Source organism: Palaemon carinicauda, chromosome 6 (assembly GCF_036898095.1).
Source record: "Palaemon carinicauda isolate YSFRI2023 chromosome 6, ASM3689809v2, whole genome shotgun sequence".
NCBI lineage: Eukaryota > Metazoa > Arthropoda > Malacostraca > Decapoda > Palaemonidae > Palaemon > Palaemon carinicauda.
In genome coordinates this window covers 142,306,836-142,318,163 of record NC_090730.1, presented here as the reverse complement: position 1 = coordinate 142,318,163, position 11,328 = coordinate 142,306,836, and the positions used below count along the sequence as shown (strand labels likewise).

General features: G+C 43.3%; 1 protein-coding gene across 1 annotated transcript in view; it reads right to left on the bottom strand.

Annotated features, from left to right (window-relative positions):
- Positions 1-11,328, bottom strand: part of LOC137643268 (B-cell lymphoma 6 protein homolog) — a 175,884-nt gene that overhangs the window by 50,947 nt on the left and 113,609 nt on the right. Inside the window, exon 10 of the mRNA XM_068376109.1 lies at positions 8,666-8,989. Within this exon, the coding sequence (XP_068232210.1) occupies positions 8,666-8,989 (324 nt within the window). The remainder of the gene's footprint in view (positions 1-8,665; positions 8,990-11,328) is intronic.

The window sequence follows — 11,328 nt, the reverse complement described above, 5'->3', positions numbered from 1 at the left end:
GATGTCCTCCTAGCTCTAGCAATCGCTCTGGCTGCCTCCTTCGAAAAGCCTCTAGTTCTCGAGAATCTTTCGATAGTCTGAAGGCAGTCAGACGAAGAGCGTGGAGGCTTGGGTGTACCTTCTTTACATGCGGCTGACGCAGAAGGTCCACTCTTAGAGGAAGTGTTCTGGGAACGTCTACTAGCCATTGCAGTACCTCGGTGAACCATTCTCGCGGGCCAGAGGGGAGCAACCAACGTCAACCTTGTCCCTTCGTGAGAGGCGAACTTCTGCAGTACTCTGTTGACAATCTTGAACGGGGGGAACGCATAAAGGTCTAGATGGGACCAATCCAGAAGAAAGGCATCTATGTGAACTGCTGCTGGGTCCGGAATCGGTGAACAATAAATTGGGAGCCTCTTGGTCATCGAGGTTGCGAACAGATCTATGGTGGGCTGGCCCCACAAGGCCCATAGTCTGTTGCATACATTCTTGTGAAGGGTCAACTCTGTTGGGATGATTTGACCCTTCCGGCTGAGGCGGTCTGCCATGACATTCATGTCGCCTTGAATGAACCTCGTTACTAGGGATATGTTTCGATCTCTTGACCAGGTGAGGAGGTCCCTTGCGATCTCGTACAACGTCATCGAATGAGTCCCTCCTTGCTTGGAGATGTACGCCAAGGCTGTGGTGTTGTCGGAGTTCACCTCCACCACTTTGCCTAGAAGGAGGGACTTGAAGCTTCTCAAGGCCAGATGAACTGCCAGTAGCTCCTTGCAGTTGATGTGCAACTCGCTTTGATCCGCATTCCACGTGCCCGAGCATTCCCGACCGTCCAATGTCGCACCCCAGCCCGTGTCCGATGCGTCCGAGAAGAGAAGGTGGTCGGGGGTCTGAACAGCCAGTGGCAGACCCTCCCTGAGGAGAATGTTGTTCTTCCACCAAGTCAGTGACGACTTCATCTTCTCGGAAATAGGAACCGAGACCGCTTCTAGCGTCTTGTCCTTTCTCCAGTGAGCAGCTAAGTGAAATTGAAGGGGGCGGATGTGGAGTCTCCCTAACGCGATGAACTGGTCCAGTGATGAAAGCGTCCCTATCAGACTCATCCACTGTCTGACTGAACATCGGTCCTTCTTCAGCATGGACTGAATGCATTCTTGGGCTTGACTGATTCTGGGGGCCGACGGAAAAGCCCGAAAAGCTTGACTCTGAATCTCCATTCCTAGGTATACTATAGTTTGGGATGGGACGAGTTGGGACTTTTCTATATTGACCAGGAGACCCAATTCCTTGGTCAGATCCAGAGTCCACTGTAGATTCTCCAGACAGCGACGACTTGACGCAGCTCTTAAAAGCCAGTCGTCCAAATAGAGGGAGGCTCTGATGTTTGCTAAATGCAGGAATTTGGCAATATTCCTCATCAGTTTGGTAAAAACTAGAGGTGCCGTGCTTAAGCCAAAGCACAGGGCTTGGAACTGGTATACAACCTTCCCGAAAACGAACCTTAGAAAAGGTTGGGAATCTGAGTGGATGGGGACGTGAAAGTAAGCGTCCTTTAGGTCTAACGAGACCATCCAGTCTTCCTTCCTGACCGATGCTAGAACCAACTTTGTCGTCTCCATGGTGAACGTCTGCTTTGTGACAAAGACATTCAGAGCACTGACGTCTAGCACCGGTCTCCACCCTCCTGTCTTCTTCGGCACTAAGAAGAGGCGGTTGTAGAAGCCCGGGGATTGATGGTCCCGGACTATGACTACCGCTCCCTTTTGTAGTAAGAGAGACACCTCTTGCTGTAAAGCTAGTCTCTTGTCCTCCTCTCTGTACCTGGGAGAGAGGTCGATGGGAGATGTTGCTAGAGGGGGCTTGCGCAAGAATGGAATCTTGTACCCCTCCCTGAGTAACTTCACAGACTGTGCGTCTGCGCCCCTGTTCTCCCAGGCCTGCCAGTAGTTCTTGAGCCTGGCTCCCACTTCTGTCTGAAGAAGGTGGCAGTCAGACTCTGCCTCTAGAGGACTTAGAACCCTTCTTCTTGTTACCACGTTGACTTCCGGCACGAGCACCTCCTCTGCTGGAGGCTCTGCCACGAAAGGGCGGAATGAACCTTGACGCTGGAGTGTCCATCCTGGGTCTAGGCACGGAGGGCAAAGGGGTGGCTTTGCGTGCGGATGACGCCACCAGGTCATGGGTGTCTTTCTGGATCAAGGAGGCAGCAATCTCCTTGATCAACTCTTCAGGGAAGAGACACTTCGAGAGCGGAGCAAACATAAGCTCCGACTTTTGACATGGGGTGACTCCAGCTGACAAGAAGGAGCAAAGGTGATCCCGCTTCTTGAGAACCCCGGACACGAAAGAAGCCGCAAGCTCACTAGAACCATCCCTTATGGCTTTGTCCATGCAGGACATAATGAGCATGGAAGTTTCCTTATCAGAAGGGGAGGTCTTCCTGCTCAACGCTCCCAAACACCAGTCCAAGAAGTTAAAGACTTCGAATGCACGGAAAACTCCCTTCATAAGATGGTCCATATCCGAAGGAGTCCAGCAAATCTTGGAGCGTCTCATGGCCAGCCTGCGGGGAGAGTCTACCAGACTTGAGAAGTCGCCCTGGGCAGAGGCAGGAACTCCCAAGCCGAGAACTTCTCCCGTGGCATACCAGACGCTAGATCTGGAAGCAAGCTTGACCGGGGGAAACATGAAGGATGTCTTCCCAAGTTGCTTCTTGGACTGCAACCACTCTCCCAGTACCCTTAAAGCTCTCTTGGACGAGCGAGCGAGTACGAGCTTCGTAAAGGCAGGAGCTGCTGACTGCATGCCTAAAGCGAACTCAGAGGGAGGCGAGCGTGGTGCTGCAGACACAAACTGATCCGGATATAAATCCTTGAACAGCGCAAGCACTTTCCTAAAGTCTAAGGAGGGAGGCGCGGTCTTGGGTTCGTCGATGTCCGAGTGTTGGTCGTCAAGATGTGCAGCTTCGTCATCATCAGAGAGTCCATCGTCTGAATGTTGAGGAGGAAGAGGCAACGGAGTAGGTAACAGCTGGACGGCTGAGTCCGGCAGCACGGGTGCATGCGTGGCTGCACTGGACCCAACATCATGCCACTGTTGGTCAGTCTGAGAACTGGCAACAACCATAGCTGAGTGGGTGCGCAAAGCGTCTACTCCCGACTGTGGACGGATAGCGGAGACCACCGTGGGTTGCGGAGGCTGACGCACCGCGTCAAAACACGGCAGCTTAACTCCACCCTCCTGTTGTTGTGGTAGCACACGCACGTCAACGGAGGGTTCCGTGCGTCTGTGAACGTCAGCATGCGTCTGGCAGGGTCGACTGCGCATGGGTGGAGGAGCTCTCACAGCTGGAGTGTGGGAGCAGGCAGCCTCAGCGTCTGCTGGGCGCACAACCGTGGTAGGTTGTAGGCTAACGGGTGCAGCGTCAGCCTTCTCCGCACGAAACTCCTGCATAACCGCAGCTAACTGAGTCTGCATAGACTGCAGCAAAGACCACTTAGGGTCTACAACAGCTGGTGCGGCAACAGACGGAGTTACTGCCTGTTGCGGTACCACTTTGCCTCTCTTAGGAGGTGTGCAGTCGTCGGAGGACTGCAGCGAGTCCGAACTGACCCAGTGGCTACACCTGGGCCGTTGGACTTGCTCGGAAGGGACCTTGCGTTTAAGAGGCCGTGAGACCTTGGTCCATCGTTTCTGGCGTGAAACCTCTTCCGCAGACGAGGAATGAACGGGCTCACTCGTCTTCTTGTGGGTGGGACGATCTAGGAAAGATACGTCCGAAACCACGGAGGGAACGTCTGTCCGCTGATTAAAGCCTGTCGAACCCTTTGGTCGTACGACATTGCTTCTCCCCTGGGCTTGGGAGCTTGCAAGAGGTCCCGGACTGGGAGGACGACAGGCACGAACAGACGCACCCTCATGCGTAACACTGACACTTTTCACTGCACTAACACTCACTTCACTTCCCACTGCACTCTTACCTTTCAACTCTCTGACATCAGCCATGAGTTGATTGCGGTCATTCGCCAATGACTCGACTCTCTCACCTAGAGCCTGGATGGCACGCATCATATCTGCCATCGAAGGTTGATGAGAGCTAGCAGGGGGGTCGGGTGCAACCACTACAGGGGAAGGAATAGGTTGAGGGGCATGGGGAGAGGAAAAATCAATTGAGCGAGACGAACTCCTCCTGATCCTATCCTTCTCTAGCCTACGTGCATATTTCAGGAATTCTTGAAACCCGAATTCCGAAAGCCCAACGCATTCCTCACATCGATCTTCCAATTGACAGGCTTTACCCCTACAATTGGAACAAACGGTGTGCGGATCGATAGAGGCCTTCGGAAGACGCCTTGAACAGTCCCTAGCGCTACACTTCCTGTACTTGGGGACTTGAGAAGGGTCAGAAATCTTGAATTAGTCAAAGGGGGGAATTCAAAATCTATCCAAGTCGTCAACAAATAATCCAAAATCCAAAAAAGAATGCAAGGAAGTATTGAAGATAACTTCTGCACAGCGATAGCTAATAACCAGAAATGAATACTTCACCAAATAACGTGAAAATCAATCCAGAAAACAACAGCGTATTTAGTAGGTCTTGCCGGTGGCACGACAGAGAGAAAATTGGTTCTGTGTTGACATGGAGTACTTGAGTACCTGCTCAACAGATGGCGCTGTTGATGTACACCCCCACCTGTATAGCGATCGCTGGCGTATTTCGTCCTTAGGTTTTTCTGTCGGGCAGCAGAGCTGACAGCTATATGATCACCGGGTAAGTTTAATATTGAAAAATAAATTAATAAAATAATTGAAGCTTGTAATATAAACCAATACTCGGTATAAATTTTTTCACGTTCAGGGTATTACAATTTTCCCCCAGTATATCTCAAAGTTTTGTCCTGGAGAAAATGTGTCCTTTAAAGATTAAAACCAGGACAATCAACTAAAATATGTTTAATATCTATTGCCACTTGACAAGTATTACAAAGAGGAGCCTATCTACCTTCACCATTTTTCATCAATTAACTGTGGGTTGCATGGGTATGGCCAATACACAGTCTAGTTAAAATGATGTCATCCCTCCTACTTGTAGAATTACAAGATGACCATTTATCCTCCGATGGGTGGATATGCATCAATTTTGTATTGGTGGTCAGTTCGGACCATTAAGCCTGCCACTTATTATTACAGTGAAAATGTATCTTGCTTTTAAGGTCTTTGTAAGGAATACTTATAGGGAATAGATTAAGTAGCTCTGAAGCTTCCTTAGCTGCCTTATCTACTTGTTCATTTCCATCCACCCCAACATGGGCAGTGATCCAACAGAAGTGAGCACTGACATTTTTCCTAGACTACAGAAGTACTAACCAGTTCTGCACCTCTAGTACTAGATGATGACCAGGCATAATTTGTTTGATTGCGAGTAAAACGCTATTGGAATTCGTAAAAATTGTATAAAAACTATTTTGATTACCATTTCTAAAAATATGTCGGACTGCGAGAATTATTGCATACAGCTCCGCAGTAAATACTGAAAAAGAGGGTGGAAATTTCTGTCTAATAACAATATCCCCCACCACAACTGCACTTCCAACTCCTGTAGCTGATTTAGAACCATCCATAAAAAAAAATAGTTTCCCATGATAAGCAGCATGATTTAAAAACTTACTTTTCATTACCTTATTGGGTTAAGGTATTTTTCCCTCCTGCTGTAACATACTTTAACAGGTGGATTACACCAAGGGAGAGACTTGGGATATCCTACCTCTGCTATCTGTGCTGTTAACAAAACTACTTTACTGACATCATTTTTCAGCTGTACTTCCCAAGGCTTAGGCACTCTTAATCTGTTAGGAGCTTGATCTAACGGAGTCCTAATATATCTACTGTTAGGATTGTTTCTTATAGCGAGGGACCAAGCTATAAACTTCAAACTCAACTCCTCTCTGCAGATGGAAAGGGGAGGCATACCAGAATCCACATCCAGACTATCAATGGGAGATGTTCTGTATGCACCAGTGCAGATGCAGAGCCCCATATTGTGAACAACATCAAGTTTTTTTAGTTAAGTCTTAGTAGCCGACACATAAATTTGACATACATAGTCTAACTTGCTCAGACACAAAGATGTATAAATTCTAAGCACCCCAATAAAAATGTGATATAACTTTCAAGATGTTGAGTGACTCTTTAACCCTGATGGATAGGTCATTTATATAGGCACCAAAGGTCATTTTCTTGTTGAAAACTACCCCAAGAAACTGGACATTATTCTCATATGGCAAAATACTATCATTTAAGAAAAGGGTGGGGATCTCTTCTCTTTTACGAGTACAAGTAAAACGAATGGCTTTGGTCTTCTGAAGAGAGAACATGAATCCCCGAGAATTTACCCATGCAGAAGCAGCATTTATAGCAATTTGAAGCTTTTGGCAAGCTTGTAGTCCAGATTATGCGCTACAATACACAGCAAAATCATCAACAAATAGTGACCCTTGTATGCCAGGAGGTAAGTGACTCATGAGACTATTGATAGCAACAGCAAATAAGGTCACACTCACTATGCTGCCTTGGGGGACACCTTCTTCTTACATATAAGATGAAGATAGTTCCGACCCCACTCTTACTTCAATTGATCGGTTTGATAAAAATTCTTCAATAAAAGAAAACATATCCTCCTATACCCCACAAGGCCAAATGCTTTAAATACAGTGGAACCTCTACATACGATTGTCCCAACATACAAATTTTCCAACATACGAAGTAAAATTCGACCAAATTTGTCTCAACATACGAAGTGTTGCTCTAACATATGACGTAAACAATACGCTTACCCGTTGAATTTTCTCGAAAGCGTGCAGCGTAGTTTGTTGTTGACGCCGCTAGACGGCAGCACATCGGAGGGACGCCAATCGAGTGTCACCTTGATCAGTCCTCTCATCGCGTGCGCATCGTGTGGTTGTCCTCTATTCGCTCAGTTTTAACAGTTTTTTATCTTGCCTTTTCACGTGTTGTTTTCTGTGTTCCGTAATCATGGGTCCTAAAAAGCTTAGTTTCAGTTCAGGAAGTAGTAGCAGTGGTGAGAAAAAGAGGAAGTCTATGCTTTCATTAGAATTAAAGCAGGAAATCATAGAAAAGCATGAGCGAGGTGTACGTGTTAGCGATCTCGCTAAACAATATGGCCGGAACATGTCGACGATCTCGACAATCATAAAACAGATGTTGGCATATCATCAACACGTTGTTGATTTCATCGACAAGCATCACCCACAGAAACTTCAGGTTTGCCGTGTGGTTGTGCAGTTCGATGATGTTTGCTTGACGCATTTTAGAAAAATCCTCAAAAGCCGTACAAAGCAACTTTCACTCGATAGTTTCTTTAAAAAATCTTTAAAACGGTCTAGTGATCATGATGAAAAGAAAGAAAGTGAAGCAAAGAAAAGGAAGACCAAATCGAGTGAAAGTGATGAAAATTAAAAATAAGAAAATAAAAAATGTAAAAAAAAAAATATAGAATTATAAAAATGAAAAAAAAAAATAAGCTAAGTTAAGTTAAAGTTCACGTAGTAGTGTAAGTTAGTGTAAGTTATCGTACACGTTATCGTACAAAGTCACCGTCCCTACCTCCTCGCTGATCTTCCGTCTCCTCCTGCGTAGAAGTCCCTACACCTGCGCTGGCCTGTCGCTAAGGTAAAGTGTTACATTACAACCCGTTTTTTATTTATCATTTCATTATTATGTATTCTTTTTTTTGGTTTGTAATATGTATTTATTATACAGGCATTGTATTAATGTCACGTGTAATTATGTGTAGCCATTTATTAAGGATTTATTATGGGTTTTTGGGCTGAGGAACGAATTAAATCAATTACCATGTATTCTTATGGGAATATTTGCTCCAACATACGATCGTTTTAACATACGAAGTAGTTTCTGGAACGAATTAAGATCGTATGTAGAGGTATCACTGTACCGCCCTTCCAGTTGGTTTCATATGCCTTTTTGAGGTAGAAAAAAAATACACCTACTACCTGGTTTTAGTAAGAAAAGGCATTTGAAATTTCCCTTGATAACAACAGCAAAGGGTCTAGCATACTTCGGTTCACCTAAACCAAATTGCCTGTTTGATAAAAGGTTTTTTATTCTAGATACCACACAAGTCTGTTGCTGATCATTCTCTCAAATAGTTAGCACATGCAACTGGTCAAGGCTATAGACCTAACTAGATGGCAGTTCTGGGTCTTTACCAGACTTGTGGCCAGGAATTATGATTAAAGAATACCAGGAATTAGGATATGTATGAGGAGTACATAGACCATCAAAGGTTTCTAATAAAAATTCCTTAGTATCCATTGGGAGAAGTGAAATCATTTCATATCGGATCCCATCCTCACCTGGGGCAGTCAAAGATGAGCTAGTGACCTAGTTGGCAAGTAAATTAGGATGCTTTCCCAGTTAGGTTTGAAACCTGAGTAATCTAAGGGGATAAGTTTCACCCAACAAACAAAAAATAAAATAAACACATAAAAGAATAGCTTCATCAAATGTTACTGATCATATTATGTACTATACAGTTTTCATTGTCCTCTTCCCAATCAAGGGCCATCATACTGAGGCTATTGGTGAACATGCTTAGAAAAGTAAATCTTATTGATAACAAGTTTAAAACATTCTCTTGTATTACCTGGCCTTGGGTGCCATCAATCTCTTGTCCTGATATTGGATCAATAAGTGGGCGCATGAGGTGCAAGGTGTCAGACGTATGCCCATCAACTTCTTGTTTGGGAGTCGAACTTCCATCCATTTTCAGTTTCACTTCATGAATTATCTTATGTTCCATGGGTGTAAAGCCTGGAATTTCCTTTACAGCTTGCTGCTGTGCATTGACTATTTGTGCATTTGAATGATGAGCAGTTCCATATTCATGGAATAAGTGTGTAGTTCGAGGAGTTGGTACTGCTGCACCTTGAATAGCAACTATCGTTGCTTGTTGTTGTTGCCAATGCTGCTGAAACAAATGGAAAAACTATAAAAATCACTAAAATTTGTTTTTCACTTTAATAACTAGAATTGGCTGTTATTGCCAATATCAGAATGAGCCACATGAATAAGAAAGCTGTAGTATATATCCAAATTAATTACTTTGCAAGGACTTGTTTCTATGACGATTACTATACTACACAAATCATCACAAATTTTGGTACAATGTTTAAAACTTGTAAAATTATACTATGTAAAAATAAAACTGAACTATAACAATGAAATTTATTATTTTGATACTTATCTGTGAGTCACACTGCTAATATACTCAAAGAGTAAGCTTCTCAACCTTAAGAATAAAAACAGAAGCTTTTCCTTTCTTTCCCTTATATCCATGACCTCAATGAGAGCAGCTTGAATAAGACTGCATTCACTGTCAGAGGGTGAACATATGCAAGCAAGTAAGATGGGACAAACAAACTCAAGTACATCATATCAATGAAGTCCTGAAAGACTTGTACCCAGGGATATTAGGAACAGGAATTCAGACCTGGTACCCCTTGTTTCTTCATGTAAGGCAGAGCCATTATATTGTACGCTGATACAGTACTGCTCTGACCTTTTTCATCATTATACTATTTTGCAAGCATAGTATCTTTAAAACTGCTAAAACTAAAAGCAATTTAAATTCTGGGAAATTCCATTGTCCTGACAGAGTTAGATGATCCAAAGTCACTCCCCATCTGAACAAGGTCGCATCAAAGAATAGTAAGAGATCTGGAATCTTCGGTCACAGATACAATTTATAAAAGCCAATGAAGAGCGTCTTATAATACTATTAAATGTAACCGATCCTTAAGCGGAGGCATGAAAAACTTGTTTGCATCTGCCATTCTGTTTCAACAACATTTGAGGTGGAAATATAACTATCTTACCTTTAGAGGTCCCAATGGAAAAATTCCAGGGAGACCATAGGGCAGTTCAAAGTAGTTTCATCTAAATATGCTGATAGATGATTTATAGTTTTTAACTGTCAATTCCAGAAAAAATAGACTTCTTGAAAAAAAGTTTAAAAATGCACTGAAGCTATCATCATGCCAAAATATAGGCTCACATTGTTAGTAATAATACTAATGGCAACAATAGACAAAATTTTTTGGAATAGTTTAATTGTTTAGTAGTTTGACTAGAATCCCCTGCATTTGCACTTTGGTAGAGCAATTTAGTTCAACATTCAGACTTCTTATGATCTTGTCTATCTTATTCTTGAACTTATTTACCGTGTTCCTGTTTACTACATCCGCTGGAAGTCTATTCCAAGTATTTGCTATTTCGTTTGTAAAGAAATTGCCACAGTGAGTGGTGTTGTATCTTATCAATTCCAGTTTGTATACGTCACCTCTGGACTGATTTGTGCTAAGCATGAATACATTATTGTAATCTACATTTGTTATTCCTTTAAGAATTTTGAATGCCTCTATTAACTGTCCCCTTCGTCATCGAGTTTGTAGATCAAATAAGTTCAAACGTTCCATCCTCCATCTATATCCAAATTGCCTAAGTGTTGGAACTAGTTTGGTGAACCTAGCTTGTATTGCTTCCAGTCTATCTATACTGTATGCTTCTGAATACTTGGAGCCCAGAATTGGATTCCGTATTCTAGATGGGGTCTTACTACCGATGTGTACAGCTGTATAACAGAGTCTATTTATAAATTTGATTTGTCTCTTTATGAAACCTATCAGTTTTTGTGCTTTCTTTTTAGCTATTATGCTCTATTTGGTGAAATTCAAATCTTTGCTGATAATAATACTGAGATCTTCCTCCTGGTCCAAACTTTCTAGTTCATTCCCTAGCAGTAAGTAATCTGATTGTGTGTTACTATAATAGTGGGAAATGTAAAGTTATGCACATAGGTCACTATAACCTATGTGAATAACTTTACATTCCCCACAATTGACAGGCATTTGCCATTTTCTGGACCATTCTCCTAGCTTCATTAGAGCTTCTCTTAAGGCTTCTATGTCTTCTGAGTTCGCAGCATTTATACCTAGTTTAGTATTGTCGGAAAATTTGGCTATTCTGCTAGTTAATCCTAAATCTATGTCATTAATGTAGATTAAAAACAGAAATGGGCCAAGGACGGATCCTAGAGGTACTCCACTTATAACAGATGCCCATTCTGAAGCTTCTCCATTGGTTACAACTCTCTCTTTTCTGTTAGTTAGCCAATCTTCGATCCATTCAGCTGGCTCGTAAATGATGCCTATTGCTCTAATTTTGACCTTTAATATCTTTAGGAACTTTGTAAAAAGCGTTTTGAAAATCTAGGCATATGATGTCTATTGCCCTGCTTTTGTCATAAAT